A 19,912-nucleotide genomic window follows, 5' to 3' on the forward strand; every position below is an offset into this window, starting at 1 on the left:
ACTTCTTTCTTTGTGTTCTGTTGACTTGTAAATATTTTTTTCTCTCCTCCCTAAGTCCTTTGCATAGTTTATTCAGAGTAATGTCCTTTTTGCATGGACACAAGAAGACAGTAAATGCTATGCTTTTGTAACATGACTCTCAGTGATATTTTCCTCCTGGGCATCTGTTCTTCACCTAAGCCTCAGCTGCCCTTACTTCCTAGTCCCCCTAAAAAGCAGGGTCCCGACGAGGGACTGGATGGAACCAGGGCAAGCGATAAGCTATGTGCTACCCTGGCATCAAGATGGACCTTGCCAAAGTGCCATAATGCTTAACTATAAGTTAAGAGCTTGGTCATGGACAAATGCTGTCATGATCCGAAAAGTAATAACTAGACTTGGGCCCTGCTAGGGTTAGGAATGATTCATCTGGCCTGAGTGCTGAGTTTGTGGCAAGATGTTCCCAGGAGAGCTGCCCTACAAGTCTCAATGTATCTCTTACGGTGTCCATACAAAAATAACTAGTATTTTGATAGAGTTGTTATGTTGATAGAGTTATTGGACTGAGGAAAGGAGAAAAACACCTTAAGAGGTATTTTGCCTTGGCCAGTCAGGAAGGGCTTTGGAATATTCTAGGTGGTGTTCCCTTTGAACTTGGTGGGCCTTCAGGAAGGGCTTTCTTATGTTGATTTGGTTACCAGACTGGGTGCAGTGTCAGCCCAGAGTGCTGGGGAGTTGGAGAGACCAGAGAGCTGGGGAGAGAGTGAGAATGTGGGTGATGAGGGGGATAGCCATCGGCCCCCCACCAACGGCCGCCCTTAAAGATTTATACACCCAGCACCAGATATGATCCCCTAAGCTCTACCAGGAGTGATCCCTGAACACAGAGCCAGGGATAGCCCCTGAGCACCACTGAGTGTACCTCCCGCTCAAAACACAAATAAATACATGGAGTCGGGAAATGTGGTCCAAAAGCAGTACAGAAAAAAAATTAACAAACAGGAGAAAAGGGAAAAATCCAGTGTGGTTGTGGGTGGGGGCAAACGGAATTCATTGTCCACAGATGGAGGGTGGTTTCTGGGGATTCACTGTAAAGGGGAGACTGAAAAGAAGGAAGCAGAATTTTAGTTTTTCAGAAGTTTATTTTTTGAACTTCCTGCAAGGCGGGAAAGCCGATCACAGATTGCAAGCAGGAATGATGGGCTGGGGTCCTCAAGGAAGATGCTTAAAGATGACTGACAGTTTGCTTCGGGTCCTCCTGCCACAGACACTTGTTCTCGCTGCTGTTACAATGCTTGCTTTACTGCACTTGCGTGAATTTACCAGGCACCAGGATGTGGATGGACCCTGGTGGGCAAAACAAGTTTTGTAGGAGGTTATGAAAGTGCTCAGGACACGAGGATGAGGCTTTTTCTACTAAAAGGTCAGCGCTTCTGCTTAGCAGGACAGCCCTCCAGCTGGTGCCAGTGTATACTACTCCAAGTTCTAATTTTTTTTTTTTTGCTTTTGGGGTCACACCTAGCAATGTTATTCCTGGGTTATTCCTGGCTCTGCACTCAGGAATTACTCCTGGCCGTGCTCAGGGGACCATGTGGGATGTCGAGGATTGAACTCGGATTGTCCGCGTGCAAAGCAAACGCCCTACCCACTGTGCTATTGCTCCAGCCCCCAAGTTCTAATGTTTTGGTCTCCTGTTTTTTTTTTTTTTTGATGGCAACCTCACAGCACCATCACGCTGTGCTCTCGTTGCGCTGTGCTCTCTGTTGCTGTTTATGTCTGGCAGGAAGAGATCATCCTTGCCCCTCATTTCCCTCTCCTGGCTGGCAGCACTCCTTCCTTTTCCTCTCCGTGGGCGGTGGGAGTGGCTGGTCTGGCCTGGGGAGTGGCAGGGGCTGGTCTCCTCTGGATCCCTGGATCGTGGTTCTCCTGCACAAGTGTTTGGCTCTTATGGTCTTCCTGTGTGGTGAGGCTACCTCATCTTTGCGTTGGCTGGCAAAGGCCAACTTCTCATCCAGGATTGTTGAGCCTGGGGCATCTCCAGGGCAGGGCAGTGGAGGCAGGAGGGCTCTGGGCCAACGGGCGGGTGCATTCCTGGATACAGCTGGTAACTGGAGGGAGGCTCTGAAGAACTGGCTGGACAGGTCCTGCTTTCAGTTTCACAGTTCAAAGACCTGCTTGGTGTCTGTCCCTGAGCACAGCCAGCTCCCACCTGCTGGACAGAGGAGGAAGCGCCAAGGAAGCCACATGCTTGCAGAGACTGGTGAAAAGTGGGAACCAACAACGTGCTCAGCGCCGACTCAGAGGACACCAGTGGGACTGCCTGTGGGGGCCTGGACTCCTGGAGGGGAGCCCCGAGGATGAGTCTGCGCAGGCTGCTGCTTTTACTGGCCCACCTGGGAGCTGCGGCGGCTGAACCAGGTAGGCTGAAGTGCCTACGCTGTCTCAGTGTGGGGCTGCAGTGCGGGTCACACAGCCGCTCACAGGAAACTTTAAGTGTGTGCCAGGCAGGGGGTACGCACACAGACACACAGACACACCAATCACACACAGCATGCATATATACAGTCACACACAGACACAGAGCACATATACAGCCACACACAGATACATAGACACACAGTCACACACAGCACGCCTATATACAGTCACACACAGACAAAAGAGCCATATACAGTCACACACAGATACACAGTCACACACAGACACATTCACAGACACACAGACACAGTCACACACAGACTCATATAGTTACACATAGACACACAGACACAGATAGTCACATAGACACACAGTCGCACATACAGTCACACACAGTCACACAGACACACAGACACACATAGACAGACATACACAAATACATACACATAGAGACAGAGACATCTACACCCACACATTCACATACATCTACACACATCTGCAAATCATCACAGACATCCACACACACATACGTCCACAATCTCACATACATCCACATTCTCACACACACACATTTACACATATGCATCCACACAAACATATACACTCACACTCATGCTCACACTAAGGAAAAAAGCCAACATGCACTCCCTGAGTTCTGTTGGGTATCTGGTCTCCTTTTAAACCTCTTTTGCAGAATGTTGGAATGCAATCAATCTGAAGTTTATAGTCCCTGAAAAGTAGGGTTAGTACCTTTATACCCATTTTGCTGATAAGGAAATGGAGGCTCAGAGGGGACACAACACTTGCTCAAAATCACAGCAACGAAACAACAGGAGCGTTTGTACTCAGCTGCCTCTCAAGGGGTCCTGGATTTTAGGGACACTTTCCTCTTCCTCCAAACTTTCTGGAAATTCTATACTATTAGTTCTTTATTTACATACTTTTCGTTTAGTTTTGAGACCACACCTAGCTGTGCTCGGGGTCACTCCCAGCTCAGTGCTCAGCATCTGCTCCTGGCCGTGTTTTGGGACCATGCAGTGCTGAGGATCAAACTTGGGGCTCCCACAAGCAAAACATGCACCCCAGTCCTTTGAGCTATCTTCTGGGCCAATGTATAATTTTTGAAACAAAATTAGATTGAAAAAATCTTTCAAAGCATTTGGCTGTTTTCAGAATCGAGTTCCTCAAGACCGGAACTTTGAGACCGCCAGTTAAATCACAGTCATCCACCCGCTGCCCAGAGCTGTGGGTTTCCCCGCCCAGGCTCCCAACCGGGGGCCCTCCCGTTGGCTCCGCCCATCCAGACCTTGGGCCCAGGCCAGGCGCCTCCCCTAACTGTTGAGAAACTGGGGACTCTTTTCCCTGCCAGGAAAGCATTTCCCTCCGTGAGGCTGCGGCACGAGACAGTTCTTGTGGTAGACACCAGGGGTCAGCAAATGCTGCTTTTAACCACCAGGGCGTCTGTGTTTTTTTTTTTTTTTTAATCATCGTGAGATACAGTTACAAAAAGCTTTGATGATTGAGGCCATCATGTTTGGTCCTTTGTCTATTTTCAGCACACATCTCCCTTCTTGAGCTATCCCTCCAACCATCATTGACTTAGTGATCCCTTCTCTATGCCAACAGCCTTCTCCCCCAGCACTTGAGGCAAGGGCCTCGTTTTGGAGAAGAAACAAGTGAAGGAAGTTTTTGCTTTGGGGCAAAAACAAAGGACAGAACTGGGACTGAGATGATTTTGTGGTTTGGGTTCTAGAGAATAAAAGACAAGGGCTGGAGTGATAATAACAGTACTAGGTACTGTTCCGAGTTCGAACTCCAGCATCCCATTTGGTCCCTCAAGCATCACCAGGAGTGATTCCTGAGTGCGGAGCCAGGAGTAACCTCTGAGCACATTCATGTGTGGCCCCAAATAAACAAATATACAAATAAAATCCCTTCATCTTTCAAACTGGGTGTTGGGAGTTATCAAGGGCTGGGGGAGGAAAGCGGCAAAGGCAGAGAAGGGTAGTGGGCTAGGAGAAGGGGCCCAGCCCCACCCACAGCTTCCTGCAGCTCCTGGTGATGGCACTGGTGAAACTTTAGCTAATACTACTGTTCAGTGTCTGGGACAACATATCCATTGCTTGGATTTGTCCCTCATTTATGATTAGCCCTGAGTCTAACCCTAATTACATCTTTGTAGAAGCTTTTATCTTCATGGGGTGCATACCTGGTTGTGTTCAGGAGATATTTCCAGCTCTGTACTCAGAGTTACTCCTGGCAGTGCTTAGGGAACTAGGAGGTGCTAGGATCCAGGCTCCTGCATGCAAAACATGTGCTTGGCTTGTGGAGCTCTCTCTGGCTCTTGAAATGATCTCTTCCCTTCTTGAATTTTTGGGCCACATCCAGCAGTGCTCAGGTGCTTGGGGCGGGGAGTCACTCCTGGTGGTGCTCAGGAGACCACATATGGTGCTGGAGATTGAAGGGGGCGAGTGGTTTAACTTCTCTGCGATCTCTCCAACTCTTAACATGTCTTAACATGAGGGAAAAGGCAAAAGCAGAGACTGAGCCACAGATTTTAAAATTCTGTGGAGACCAATTTCCAGTGTCCAACTCACATTTTTTCCCCTCTTTTTTTCTTTGATTTATGCTGGGGATTGAAGCCAGGTCTTCGGTGTGCAAGGCTTATACTTTACTATGGAGTTATTCAGTTAGATTATTTGAATTCTCACAGTAATCTTAAGTGAGAGGAGTGCCATAATCTCAGTTTTATAGACAAGAGAACTGAATTAGGAAATAAATTTTCTATGATCACACAGTTGGAGCGATAGCACAGCGGTAGGGCGTTTGCCTTGCACGCAGCCAACATGGCTGACCCGAGTTCGATTCCTCCGCCTCTCTCGGAGAGCCCGGCAAGCTACCAAGAGTATCTCGCCCGCACGGCAAAGCCTGGCAAGCTCCCCGTGACGTATTCGATATGCCAGACACAGTAACAACAAAGTCTCCAATGCAGATGTTACTGGGCCCGCTTGAGCAAATTGATGAACAACGGGAGGGCCTTTACCTTTTACCTTTATGATCACACAGCTAGTGAGTAGTAGGGCCAGAATTCCAACCCAAGTCTGTGCTCTACTGCTCACTGTACCTGATTTCAAATATAATCATATTCTTAGTAATTAACAAGCAATAAGGGCAGTTAGGATTGGTATAAGTTCTTTTTTGGGGGCAGCTCAGAGGTTACTCCTAGCTCTGCACTCAGGAATTGCTCCTGGCAGTGCTCAGGGATTGGACCTGGGTTGACCACGTGCAAGGCAAACACTACCCGCTGTACCGTGGCTCCAGCCCCAGTATAACTTCTTTTATTTTTAAATTAAAAGTTTTTGTTTCTTTGTTTTTGGGTCATACCTGGCAATGCTTAGGGGTTGCTCCTGGCGCTGCACTCAGGAATTACTCCTATGATGCTGGGGAAACAGATGGGATGCCGGGAATCAAACCCAGGTTGGCTGCATGTGAGGTAAATACCCTATCAACCCCCCGATTGGTATCACTTCTTATAAAACTCAAGTAAAGAGGCCAAGTATCAGTTGTTGATGTATTTCCTATAGCCTCCTTGGAGTCAGTATGTGAAACTGATGAATCCTTTCTTACTGTGGAAGATTCCAGCAGTATGGGTATCTAAAGTCTCTTCACTGTAACTTGAGATCCCCAGGTGAGACATAACCACAGTCAAATGTGAGAAGCTCTGGCCCTGAGAGCCAAGCGCTGGACTTGCAAGGCAAGCATGAGAGCGGTGCATGGGCACTGCATGATGGAGGCAGGTTCTGATCCACAGCACTGCATGGTCCATGAACACTGCTGGGAATGGCCCCTGAGCACCTCCAGGTGTGACCTCAAAACAACAAAACTTCCTACCCCCTCCCAGTGTCACCCTAGAGCCCCAGGGGAGATCACCAGGACAGGGGGAGGGAGTGGACTTTCTTATTCCTTGTACCCTGTCTTGTTCACTCCCGTATTTTTTTTTTGAGAGGGTGCACACCTGGTGTGGCCCTGTGCTCAGGAGTGAGTCCTGGTTGTGCTCGGGGAACCACATGTAGAGCTAGGGATTCAAACCAGTGTCATGGCCACCACATGTGCATGCAAGACAAGTGCCTCTTTGAGGAGGTGACCTTTGGGCCAAGGCCTGAATGCTGAATGGAGAAAGTAGTAATGACCTGGGAAAACGGTGCAGGAAGCCCTGGAAGAGGGCTGAGCAGAGAGGAAGGAGCAGAGGTTGGCCTAGGGGAAGATGAGGTCATTGGGAGAAGACTGAAGTCCACGGGGGTGGAGCCCTCACTGGATTTGGGGCTCTTCGTGCAGTCTTTCCACTCTGAACCGTTTCAGGAATCTGGCCAAGGACGATGCACACACATTTGCACATACACATGGATGCACATATGCACACACAATGCACATCTATGTAAATACACATCCATGCATATGCAGACATGCGTACGCACATGGACACATACAACACGTGCACATGCATGCATGAAAACACACATGTACACGCATGCATGTACACACATGAAAGCACACAACTGCACACCCACATAGACATACACATCCCTGGGCAGTGCTGGGGGATGGAAGGTGTTTCAGTTTCACATACTGACTCCAAGGAGGCTATAGGAGTTACATCAACAACTGATACTTGGCCTCGTCGTCTAAGGAGAGTTTCTGATGTGGAGAGATGTTCATTGTGTAAATGAAATGTTTATTGATGTCAGAGGAGCAGAACTGGATGTTTGTGGTTGAGTAAGGAGCCTGCTTGAGGCCAGCACATGATGCCTGAGCCTTTGGAGAGCACAGGGGCCACCCCAAGAGGACAGAAGCTGCCAGGCCTGCCCCAGTCACTGTGTCATGTGGCAAAGTCACTCACCCACCCGGTTACTGGATGACATGAGCTACCTTGCTTCTCCCCTCTGTTCTGAGGTTTTGTCCCTGTAGGAAAAATTTCCTTCCTTCCTTCCTTCCTTCCTTCCTTCCTTCCTTCTTTTTTATTTTATTTTTTGACCATTTGGAATGCTGGGGGTCAAACCCTGGGTTGCCCTTGTGCAAGGCAACACCCTACGCACTGTATTATTGCTGTAGGAGTAATTTTAAAGGTACTAATGATCATAGTACATTTCCCAATTTCCTGCTGAAAATCAGTGATAGCAAACTTTTAAAAAGAGAAAAAGAAGTGAAGGAGGTGAAGGAGAGTTGGACAGTACAGTGTACAGTATAGTACAGTGAGTTGGACGCTCGTCTTGCCTAGTTTGGTCCAGTAGCATATATGGTTCCCTAAGCACTGCCAGGAGTGATCCCTCTGTACTGCCAGGTATGGCCCCTCAAAAAAACTTTTTTAAGAGAGAGAGAGAAAGACAGACAGAGAGACAGACTTTCCTTCCATTATAAATAGAGTCTCAGTATGAGTAAGAAATAAAAATGCAGGCACACACTGTCCACCCCTCTGAAGTGAAAGGCTCTGGTTTAACCTCCTTAGCAGTCACACCTGCCAGGGAGAGAATCAGAAACCATCAGATTCCCCACCATCTCAGGCATGCAAGCCTCTGAACCTCAGTTTCCTTCTCTGTAAAGTGGGATAATGAATAATCCTTCAGGGCTGTGGTGAGGATGAGGTACAATGCCCCAGGGAGGTGAGTGCTTGATTAAATCAGTTATTTGCACCTTAGCATGAACACGTTTCAGGTCCTTTCCTGGGATCAGATTATTTATTATTTTCTTTATTTATGTTATTGGGGGGCAGGGGTTGGACCACACCTGGGGACCATAGGAGTTATGAGAGATTCTCACAGGGTAGCAACTGATGTGGCTGCCTGCGGGGCATGGCTTTGCTTCCTGTACTCTCTCCAGTGCCCCAGACCAGATTTAGACACAGAAAACCATTGGGAGTCCAAGTTCAGAAGCTAGAACGAGGGGCCAGACTTTGCCTCTGGGCCTGTCCCAGAGCTGTCCTGTGGCTCGGTGGCTCCCCAGCTCGCTACCCCAGAAACCAAACTACCTCAGGCCTGTTTTCCTGAGCTGGGACTGGGGGTGAAGCAGGAAACACAGGAGGAAGTGATAGCAGCGGTGGAGGATTAGGAAATCCCAGCCTCTGACTTGTCCTACCCAGAAACACAGGATTGAGGGCAGAGGCTGAACCTGTCGGCTTCCTTCAGTGACTGTTATGTAAACTAAAGCCTGGCCTCATGCCGTGCTGTGCTGATCATCATGGGTTCCTGGGCCTGTTTCTCTGGATTTCCCTCTCTGGATCTCACCACAAGATACCTCCCTTGCTTGGGAGCTGAGTATAGACCTGGGTCAACCATATTGGCAGACAGGAGCACTCCCTAACCCTGTCCGGGATCACCCGCACCTCCTCGGAGAGGAGAGGAGAGTTCATCCCTTCTCTAGCCTGCTCTCAGCTTCACCTCCACCCACGAGGCCCGGGGTCCGGCTGGCATGAATGAGCAAGTTCTGACAACCCACTCAGACTCTCAGCTTCTCCTCCCTGCTCCGGCCTTTGTGTTTTCCTGGACCCGGTGAGATCCGGGTCCAGTTCCAGCTTCACAGAGGGGAAGGAAAGCCCCAGAGAGCACAGAGTTGTTTGGAAACCTCAATTCTGGCTGTTTCCTACCTTTGTTAATTTATTTTTATTTATTTTAATTTTGGGTTTGTTTTTCAAAGGATGGCCACACCCAGCTGTGCTCAGGGCTTCCCCTTAGCTCTGCACTCAGAAATTACTCCTGGTGGGGCTCGGGGGACTTTATGAGATGCCGGGGATTGAACCCAGGTCGGCAAGTGCCCTATTTGCTGTACTATATCCCTCCGGCTCCCCAGCCTTTGCTTTAAACAAGAGCAGGGCTGGGGGTGGGCGTGGGGAGAGAGCACTCAGGCTGGAGCACCTGCCTAAAAGTGGGGTGCCTGAGTTTGATCCCTGGCATTGTAGGGTGGGGGGCAAGAACAGCTGGCTGTCCCCTAGGTCCCCAGCACCACAAGGCCTGAGTGCCGTACTTCTGGCCCATACACCCCTCCAGGTGGAGAGGCCCCAGACCCTACAAAAACAGACTAAGGCAAGCATCTTCTCAGAGCTCCCAAAGGATTCTTGGGGTCACCCCACCTGCTCGCCCATCTGCTGCCAGGGGCACCTGCAGTGTGTCCCTGTCATAGGTGTGGGACAGAGCTGCAGTCATTCTTTGCTCAGTGCTCTTCTGGACCAAGCCAGAACAGAGCCCATGTGCAACCTCCCTCCCCTCAGATCGGGGTCCCCAGCCCACCTCCTGGCACTGAGGGAGGGTCTCGCTTTCACTGCAGGGAAGTTCTGGCACATCTCTGACCTGCACCTGGACCCCAACTACAAGCTGTCCGAAGACCCCCTCAAGGTGTGCCCATCAGCTGGCAACCAGTCCGTGCTCAACGCGGGCCCCTGGGGTGACTACCTCTGCGACGCCCCCTGGAAGCTCCTCAATTCCTCCATCTATGCCATGAAAGAGATCGAGCCACGGCCCGACTTCATCCTCTGGACTGGGTGAGCCTTGGGGTGAGCCTGCAAGGGGCCTGCACGGCTCTGCACCCTCCCGTACTATCTCCCGGGGGCCCCTGGCCTTTGTTTCTGTGAATTTTTTTGGTCTGTGGCCAGGGCTCAAATAGGCAGTGCTCAGGGCTTACTCCTGGCTCTGTGCTCAGGGGTCACCCCTGATGGGGCTCAGAGGACCATCTGTGTTACCAGGGATGGAACCAGGGTCAGGTGCCTGCCAAGGCAAGCACCATACCCCTGAGAGAACTATCCCAAAGCTCAATGGGCTTTGACAACTTTCCCAGAGGACCTGGGCCTCACCGACCCAGAGTCTGTGCCCTGGCCTCCAGGCCTCCGGTGGCAGCCGCTGTCACTGAGGCTGGGCATGGCAGGTGTGGGCAAGCTGGATTGGAACCTTGGTGTTTCCACTGCAGCTGCTCCACAGGGGCTTGGGGGTGCCAGGTACAGGGTGTGCGGGGGGGAGCGCTGCAGGAGAGGTTAGGAATTACGAAGAGAATTAGGGCATCCGGCATCAGGCCACACAGCCTGGTAAGCACTCTCTGGGTGAGAGCCCGAGGGCTGATCCACTCAGCCACCGTGAGACCCCGCCCCTCTGACTGGTGCTGTTTGCAGAGATGACACACCTCACGTGCCCGACAAGCAGCTGGGGGAGGAGGCCGTGCTGGAAATCGTGGCACGCCTGACCAACCTCATCAGAGAGGTGTTTCCAGGTAAGACCCTGCCATCAGCACCATCAGCGCCCCCTGAGCCCCGGATTGTGTTGCACAGTAGGACCCACCACAGCATCAAGATCCAGATGAGCCACTTTCCTCCCTGCACCCCTGCCAGGCCCCTCCAGTCATCATTCCTGCTCTCCACACCTCAGCAGTGCACCCCTCACTGACTCGCCCATCCCTGTTCTTTCTGGCCCCTTGTTGCCACTCACTGCTCTCACTGTATCCCCCCTGCTTTCATTGCATCCCCCCCCCGCCCTCACTGCATCCCCCCTGCTTTCATTGCATCTCCCCCCTGCTCTCACTGCATCCCCCCTGCTCTCACCCCATCCCCCCTGCTCTCACCCCATTTCTCGCTGTTCTCAAAAGATTGTATAACTGAAACCCAAGCACAAAAATTTGTAAGTCTACAACTGTACCTCATGGTGTTTCACTAATAAAAATTTAAAAATAAATAAATAAAAGGAAAAAAAAGATGCCAAGAGGATGCGGATTGGTCAAGGTGCTAATTTCTGGTGACTCTTAGTTCTCAGGACCTGGGGTAGTGGTGACTTGGAATGGAAAGAGGATGGTGGCAGCCTGGGGCATGCCAGGGCACGGGATCTCTGGCTGCAGTCAGTGGCCCTTGGAAAGGTTTTTCAGCAGCTGGAACAGACACTCGGTCCTGGGGAATGAATCAGGCTCCCAGGGACCTAACCCAAGTCCCCCCAACCCACCTCCTCTTAAGATCTTGGTCATGGCCCGCAGGATATGGAATCACAATAAGAGCAATAACTGGGCTGCAAAGTGACAGTCCCCACAGCCATGGGCTTAGCCCACTGGACAGCAGTAATTAGAGAGGGCTGCTGCCCCCCAGTCTTACCAGTGAGAATCGAGAGTCCTGGGGACAGGGTAACTGGTCAAGGTCATGCGGCCAGCGTGGAGCACACGTCCTGATTTGAGCACATCTATCCTGCCTTCCCACTGCCAGTGGAGGAGAAGGGCTCAACTGCAGCCACGGTCCCATGTGGCCCCAGCTCTCCCCTCACTCCCTGCAGTGTGGCTGGAGGATTCCTGTCTGTCCGTCCTCCAACTCAGGCTCTGGCTTGTTCCTCTTTCGGCAGGAGGCACTACAAGGGGTCACACCTGAATACTTCATCCTGCAACGTGATGGTGGAGCACCTGACCAACCTCATCAATGAATTTATCTATTGCCACCACAATAGATATTGTTTCGGTGTCAGAGATGGAACCCACGACCTTTACCTGCTAGGCATTTCCCCAGCCTGTGGGTTTTTTCTTTTATTTTTCTTTTCAGCTTTTTTTGGTCACACCCAGAGATATTCAGGGGTTACTCCTGACTCTGCACTAAGGAATTACTCCTGGTGATGCTCGGGGGACCATATGGGATACATTGGATTGATCCCAGGTCAGCACTGTGCAAGGCAGGCATCCCACTCAACTGTTCTATCATTTTTAATTTTTCTTACATGGTTTCCTAGAGGCTACTGGCATTTACTTTAGAGAGATGATGTTTCATTTTATTTTATTTTTTGATCTTTGGGCCACACACAACAATGCTCAGGGTTACTTTTGGCTCTGCACTCAGGAATTACTGCTGGTGATGCTTTGATGCCTGGGATCAAATCTGGATTGGCCACATGCAAGGCAAGAACCCACCTGCTATATTATGAACTCTGGCCCAGTGATATTTCATTTAAAAAAATGTTTTTTTGTTAGGGGGGTGTACTTAGCACAGCAGTAAATCTTGTATGCAGCCAACCTGGGTTCAATCCCCCTCACTCTACATGGTTCCCTGAGCCCCATGAAGAATTATCCTTGAGTGCAGAGCCAGGAGGAAGCCCTAAAAACCACCAGGTGTGGCCCCAAAACTAAAATACAAAAGTTCTACTTTCTTGGGGGCTGGAACAATGGTATAGCAGGTAGAGCAATTGCCGTGCATGTGACCAACGTGGGGTCAGACACCCTCTATGGCTCCCAAATCCTGCCAAGAGTTTGTCTCTGAGTGTGGGGAGTAAGCCCGCCCTGAGCACTGCTAAGTGTAGCCAGAAAACCACAAACCAAAATATTTTGTTGTTGGGTTTTGGGCCACAGCTAGCAATGCTCAGGTCAACTTCCTGCATGGTGCTCTGGGGTAGCTCCCAAGGTTCTCAGAGGACCATATGGTGTCCGGCACTGAATCTGGGTCTTCTTCATATTCACATACACTCCAGCCGTTTGAGCACTCTCCCTGGCCCCGCAGAGGTGAAGCTTTTGCAGGAAGTTACAATAATGCTCTGGCTTTGCTAGCAATTTTGGGTGGGAAACCTACAGCTTCCTTCTTTGATGCAGCTCTCAGCCTCTCCAGGTCTTGCAGGCCATGCAGGAGCAAAGGGCTTGTTACAGACACTTCCCATCCTGAACTGGAGGCTCCAGCCTCCTCCTTGGTTCAAGGTTAAACTCAAACGAGCAAGGCCCTGCCCTGAGCTGGGAGGAACTTTTGTGTATTAATATTTACTGAGCACCTACTATGTCCATACACAGAGGTAAGATAAGGGAGAAATAAGGCTACTCAGCAGGAGAGAGTCAGCATGACAGGTTCCTGCCCTGCCTGATCTCCTTCACAGGCCACTTTCTTAGAAAGCCTCCCCAGATCCGGCCCTACCTCCTGATACACCCCATAGAAAGAGGATCTTCCCCATTGTTGCAGCCTCCACACATGCATTACCCACTCTCTGTCCACTGTTACCCACTCCCTGCCTACTGTTTCTCCTTCTCTGCCCCTGGCACAGCCTCTGGAGCTGGGTTCCAGCTCTGTGTGTTGGCATGTTACGAGATGCGTAGAAAATGTCTGTGCTCTCATGCAAAACTAAACTCCTCAGGCCTCCTGGTGGGCAGATCCTGTGCCCAGTGGCAAGATGGCTCTGGGACTGACCAAGAACACTGGATTCCGTGTGGCTGACAACTGATCCGAGCATGATTTAGATGACTTAATGTTAGTGGTTTCCTTTTTACCTGATGTTTCCTTTCTGACCAGAAAACTTTCTGCTGAGAACGGGATAAGGACTGGGGCCAGATTGCTCACTGAACTTCCTTCTTCCACCCGAGGAACTTTCTGCCAGATTCTATCAACTGCGGTTCTCCGCTTATCTCTGTATCTCTTTATTTGTATTATCGCTCTCTTCCCCCTTAGCTCCGACAGGCCATGACCTCCTGAAAATGATGAACTCCACCCAGACTTTTATAGATGCTTCGTTTCTCCTTTTCCTCCTAGATACTCAAGTCTTCGCTGCTCTGGGAAATCATGATTTTCACCCCAAAAACCAGTTCCCAGCAGGAAGGAACAATATCTACAATCAGGTAGCAGAACTGTGGGGACCCTGGCTTCAGAACGAATCTGTCGCTCTCTTCAAAGAAGGTACCTACTCCTTTTGCTTCTACATGCAGCACGGCTGTGTGCCAAGGCCTGGTCTACTGCCATCCCCACAACATCCTCAGGAACGGTTCTGATTCCACCTCATTCTGTAGATGAGGACACGGAGGCTTGAGGCTAAGGCCACCCATCCTGGCAGAGTTCGGCACAGGCTCTGGAAAGGATTCCCACAACTATGCTTTAAACCTTAAGTCCTTAATGGAATCACAAGTGAACATTTGAAAAGTGCCCCTTTTTCTTTTTTAATTAATTTACTTTTTGGGTCATACACAGCGATACTCAGAAGTTACTCCTGGGGGGCTGGAGTGATAGCACAGCGAGTAGGGTGTTTGCCCTGCATGTGGCCGACCCAGGTTTGATTCCCAGCATCCCATATGGTCCCCTGAGCACCGCCAGGAGTAATTCCTGAGTGCAGAGCCAGGAGTAACCCCTGTGCATAGCCGAGTGTGACCCAAAAAGCAAAAAAAAAAAAAAGAAAAGAAAAAAAGAAGTTACTCCTTGTGGTGCTTGGTGACCATATGGGATGCCAGGGATCGAATCTGGGTTGGCCGAATGCAAGGCAAATGCCCTACCCGCTGTACTATACCTTCAACCCCTTTATATATTTATTTATTTTTGTAGCACCAGTGATCAAACCCAGGGCCTCATGCAAGCCAAGCATGTGCTGTTTGCCATGACATCCCTAACTCCTGGGAATATTTACTGAGCATTTACTAGGAGTCAGAAACTGCCTTCCACATAATACTATTCTTTTTTTTTTTTTTAAATTTTTTAATAGTGAGACATCATGAGGTACAGTTGCAGACTTACACATTTTTGTGCTTGGGTTTCAATTATACAATGATCAAATACCCATTCCTCCACAGGTGCCCATTTCCCACCACCACGAATCCCAGTATCCCTCCCACCCCCGTCCCCCCATCCCACCCTGCCTCCGTGGCAGGGCATTCCCTTTTTTTCTCTCTTATTGGGTGTTTTGGTTTGCAAAAGAGGCAATGGGTGACAGTCATGTTTAGTCTATAGTCTACTTTCCGCATGCTTCTCCCATCTTGGGAGGATCCTCCCAACACCCTCATTTGGTGTTCCCTTCTTTATCTGAGCTCCCTTTTCCCCTAGTATGTGTGGTTGGCCTCCAAGCCATGGAGTAAAATTCCTGGTACTAATCTCGGCCACATAATACTATGCTTGAAATGTCATAGAAAGTGGCAGTGCCCTCAGTTCAAGCCGGGCCATCAACCACACCTCTGTTGACATTGGGGGCCGGAGTTCTTTGTTATCGGGGCTCTATGTTTAGCAGCACTCGACCTCCACCCACGACATCCCAGTAACACCTCAGTTGCAGTGGCCAAAATATGTCTTTGGACATTGCCAGCAATTCCCTGGGAGGCAAATCACAGTGAGACGCACCCGTCTGGAGATAGAGACATCCTAACCCACTTTCCCCTTTCCCCTGCTGCTGGGGTCCAAACAGAAGCCTGCAATCTGCATAGAGCAGGGCAGACAGCTGAGTGGGGAGGGGTTGATTGTGGATCTGGAGGGGTAAACATACCTGGCTACTCCGATTATCACGATCACGGTCCTCCCGTTGTTCATCAATTTGCTCGAGTGGGCCCAGTAACGTCTCCATCATGAGACTTGTTGTTACTGTGTTTGGCATATTGAGTACATCACGGGTAGCTTGCCAGGCTCTGCTGTGCGGGCGAGATACTCTCGGTAGCTTGCCGGGCTCCGAGAGGGGCAGAGGAATCAAACTCGGGTCTGCCACGTTGGCTGTGTGCAAGGCAAACGCCCTACCACTGTGCTATCGCTCCGATTATACAGATGAGAAAACATGAGACATTGCGAGGTTAAATAATTTCTCTCCGGTGCACAACTCGTAAGTGATAGAGCTGGGACCTGAACCTGGGCAGCCTGATCCCAGAAGCTTTGGTCATGCTCACAAAGCCCCTCTTGGGGGAAAGACAGGGAAGAAGAAGGTGGGAGAGCGAAGTGCAGTGGAGGTGCTTGAGGCAGGAGACTCCTCTGATTCTGCCTGGCTGTGATGTCCCAGGTGCCTTCTATTCGGAGAAGTTATCAGGACCAGGCAGGACTGGGCGAGTTGTGGTCCTCAACACCAACCTGTACTACAGCAGCAACAACCAGACAGCAGGCATGACCGACCCTGGCCACCAGTTCCAGTGGCTGGATGCTGTGCTGACCAATGCGTCCCAAGCCAGGGAGATGGTAAGAGCTTCTGCCTCTCTCTGTTCTTGTCGGGGGTCACCTCCTGAACACATACTCTGTAGCCGGCACATTGCCAAGCGCTTGCTAAGGATGATCTCATTTAGCTCTCAGAACTCCACCAGTGAAGGACTGGGAGCTGGCTCAAAGGACTGAGACACATGCCTAACATGCAAGAGGCTCCAGGTTTGATCCCCAGCATGTCTTAGTACTCCAAGTACTCCCGGCTTGGGGTACTTAGTACCTACCCCAAGCACAGGGCCCTGGTGGCCCTGGCACTGCTAGGCATGAGCAGCACAGTGTCACCAGCTCTGAGCACCAAACATCAGGCCCAGCATTGCTCAGCCAAGTATTTAAAAGTTTAAATCTGGGCCGGAGCAATAGTACAGCGGGTAAGGCGTTTATCTTGCACACAGCGGACCCAGGTTTGATCTCTGGCACCTCATATGATCCCCTGAGCAGCACTAGGAGTAATTCCTAAATGCATAGCCAGGAGTAACCCCTCAACATCTTCAGGTGTGACCCCAAAAAAGCCAAAAAAATGTTTAAACCCTTTGGATCTGGAGTGATAGTACAGTGGGCCGGGCTCTTGCCTCACATGTGACCAACTTGGGTTCAATCTCCAGCACTCATAGGGTCCCCAGAGCACTGCCAGGAGTAATTCCTGAGTCCTGAGCATAGAGCTAGGAATAACCCCTGAGCATAGCTGAATGTGGCCCAAAAACAAATCACAAAAGTTTCAACCCTTCACTAATTAGATGCTATTCTTGATGAGACAAACGAAGATGAGTGGGCGTCAGAAGTGTTCTCCAGAGTCCATGGAGCGGGCTGGCAGATGGCTCCAAGGGCTGAGTGCATGCTTGGTGTGTGGGTGCAATTCCCCCAAGCTTGGCAGGCAGTGTGACTCCTGAGTACCATGGAGTGTAGCCCCCGAATCCTTCTCAAATAAAACAAGAGTAGATGTAGCACAGGTCCAGACAAGGGAGTGTGGCAGCATCAGTCAAGAATTAAATGCTCAAGAATTACTGCACTCAGGAATTACTCCTGGTGGTGCCTGGGGAACCATATGGGATGCTGGGGATCGACCCACGTGTCTCTGGGTCTCAGGAGGACGCCAGGAAGGGCCTGCAAGAGGGAGGGAAAGGAGGACTTTGGGGAGCATAGACATTTACATCCATCTGTTTGCTTTGGGGAGAGGGGCAGGTGAGGGATGGCAGTGAGGGTCCGAGGAATCTCTGAGCCCCTCCTGAACACTTCTCCTTGTAGGTATACATCATCGGGCACGTGCCCCCAGGCTTCTTTGAGAAGACCCGGGACAAAGCGTGGTTCCGGGAGAGCTTCAATGAGGAGTACCTGAAGGTGGTCCGCAAGCATCACCGTGTCATTGCCGGCCAGTTCTTTGGACACCACCACACGGACAGCTTTCGAATGTTCTATGACGATGCAGGTACTCAGCAGGCTGGAGGGCTTCGGTCGGCCCCCCTCCTTCCTGCTGGCCTTCCTCAATCCTGCTGTCTTTCTCCTGGAAGGTACCCCCATCAGCGTCATGTTCCTCGCACCTGGTGTCTCCCCATGGAAAACCACATTACCCGGTGTTGTCAATGGAGCCAACAATCCCGGAATCCGGCTGTTTGAATATGACCAAGCCACACTGAGCCTGAAGGTAGGGGGCTGGGATAGAGTGGGTGTCAGGGAGCCGGATATACCAGTGCTTTTCCACCCCCCCCCCCCCCCAGACCTTTCCTGCTACAAACCAGGAGACAAACCAGGTCAGGCAAGCTTCAAGGGCACAGCTGCCAAGCCCTGGGACCAGCTGTAAATCCTGCCCACTCTTCTTGTTTTATATTTGTTTGGGGGTCACACTCAGCTGTGTGCTCAGGGCTGACTCCTGGCTTCCTGGCGGGCTTAGGTGGGCAACCCTATGGAGTGCTGGGGATAAAAGCTGGGTGGGCCACCTGCAAGGCAAGTGCCCCCCCAACTATACAATCGCCTTGGCCCTGAGGCCAATACTTAACTACCAGGGATGTGGCTTTCAGCAGAATGCCTGCAGCACCTGCTCAGGTTCCCAGGTCTGATGGTTCCGGAGCACTATGTTGGAATGAAACCCCCCTGATCCACCACCCATCCCCCCAATGTCCCTGTGCCTTAGATCACAACTTCCTCTTTGCTCCCCCTGCCTGCAGCAATGCCCTGCTCTGCCTCACCTGCTTCATGCAGCAGGAGGGACCAGGGCTTGTCAGCTTTCTCCTGTGCCAGGACCTCTAAGAGCTCCTTCAGTGTGTCTCCGGCCCACCCACGAGCTTTCTGACCTAGCCAAGCCTCACAAAATTTTGGGGATTAGATGGAGAAAAACAAAAGGTGCCCAGCACAACATTGTCATCTGGCAGGGTCGTTCCAACGACCTCACCTCTAGGGACCTACAGCTGCTTATATTTACATGAAATATGTTGATGAACATCAAATCCTTCCTGGATTTGAGCCCCGAAGGGGTACCAGGGCCCAGCTGTCATAATCCAGGCACTCCACATCTGCCCTCCTTTTTTGTTTTTGTTTTTGTGTCACTCCCGGCGATGCTCAGGGTTTACTCCTGACTCTGCCCTCAGGAATTACTCCTGGCGGTGCTCAGGGGACCATATGGGATGCTGGGATTTGAACCCAGCCTTGTGCAAGGCAAACGCCCTACCCGCTGTGCCATCCCTCCAGCCCCCATCTGCCCTCGTTTTTAATCCACTTATTTTGTAAACGTTTACGGAGCCTCTTCTGTTACCTGGGAGCTTGCTGGACCTGAAAAAATACAACCCCACCTCGGCACACCTGTAGGATGCTGGGTCAATTGCAGACCTCAGTCTCCTCATCTGTGACATGGGACTTAGAAGCACAGTTACCTCACGATGCACCTGTATAGAATCCGGGGACACATCCAGGGTGCAGTGCTGCGGGTGGCGGCTCACCACCGGCCTCTTGCCCTTCTCCAGGACATAGCGACCTACTACGCGAACCTGAGCCAGGCGAACGCGCAAGGGGCGCCGCACTGGGAACTCGAGTACCGGCTGACGAAAGCCTACGATGTGCCTGACGCAAGCGCCCGCTCCATGCAGCAGGCGCTGCAGCGCATCGCCAGCGACCAGGACGCGCTGCAGCGCTACTACGTGTACAACTCGGTCAGCTACGACACGCGGGCCTGCGAGGACGCGTGCCGCACGGAGCACGTGTGCGCGCTGCGCGAGGTGGCCTTCGGCGCGTACGCGGCCTGCCTGCGCGACTCGGCGCCCGCGCCCCTGCTGGCCGCCGCGCCCCTGCTGGCCGCGCTGCTGGGGCTGCGCGCTCTGCTGGCGCCCTGAGCGCCCCGCGCGCGCGCGCCCCGGCGGCCTGGCCCACCGGGAAACGGAGCCCCAGGACGTTTCTTTCCGGTTGGGAAACTGGACTTGCACCCCCGCAAACCGCTGTTCATCCGCCTCACTCCTTTTAATGTGGAAACCAAGTTTATTGGCTCTTCTTGCACTGACTGAGCGTCCTCCTCTCCTCCACTGGGGCCGTCGGGGGTTAAAGGAGTCAGGAAATGCAGGTCCATGCTGGACCCGTGCTCGGGAATCTCCCCAGCTCCGGCCCTGGCTCGGCACGGTCCCGCCGTCG

The 19,912-nt window shown here is 51.4% G+C and overlaps 1 protein-coding gene across 1 annotated transcript; it reads left to right on the forward strand.

Moving 5' to 3' along the window:
- The first annotated feature begins 2,217 nt into the window (after nt 1-2,217).
- SMPDL3B (sphingomyelin phosphodiesterase acid like 3B) lies at nt 2,218-19,729 on the forward strand. Its single transcript, XM_056123564.1, has 8 exons — nt 2,218-2,397; nt 9,712-9,925; nt 10,547-10,644; nt 13,901-14,044; nt 16,110-16,282; nt 17,546-17,726; nt 17,809-17,942; nt 19,255-19,729. The coding sequence occupies exons 1-8, from the start codon at nt 2,337-2,339 to the stop codon at nt 19,618-19,620; spliced, it is 1,371 nt and encodes a 456-aa protein (XP_055979539.1). The 5' UTR covers nt 2,218-2,336; the 3' UTR covers nt 19,621-19,729.
- The last annotated feature ends 183 nt before the right edge of the window (nt 19,730-19,912 follow it).

The sequence above is a fragment of the Sorex fumeus genome, unplaced genomic scaffold (assembly GCF_029834395.1).
Source record: "Sorex fumeus unplaced genomic scaffold, SorFum_2.1 ptg000047l, whole genome shotgun sequence".
Taxonomy (NCBI): Eukaryota; Metazoa; Chordata; class Mammalia; order Eulipotyphla; family Soricidae; genus Sorex; species Sorex fumeus.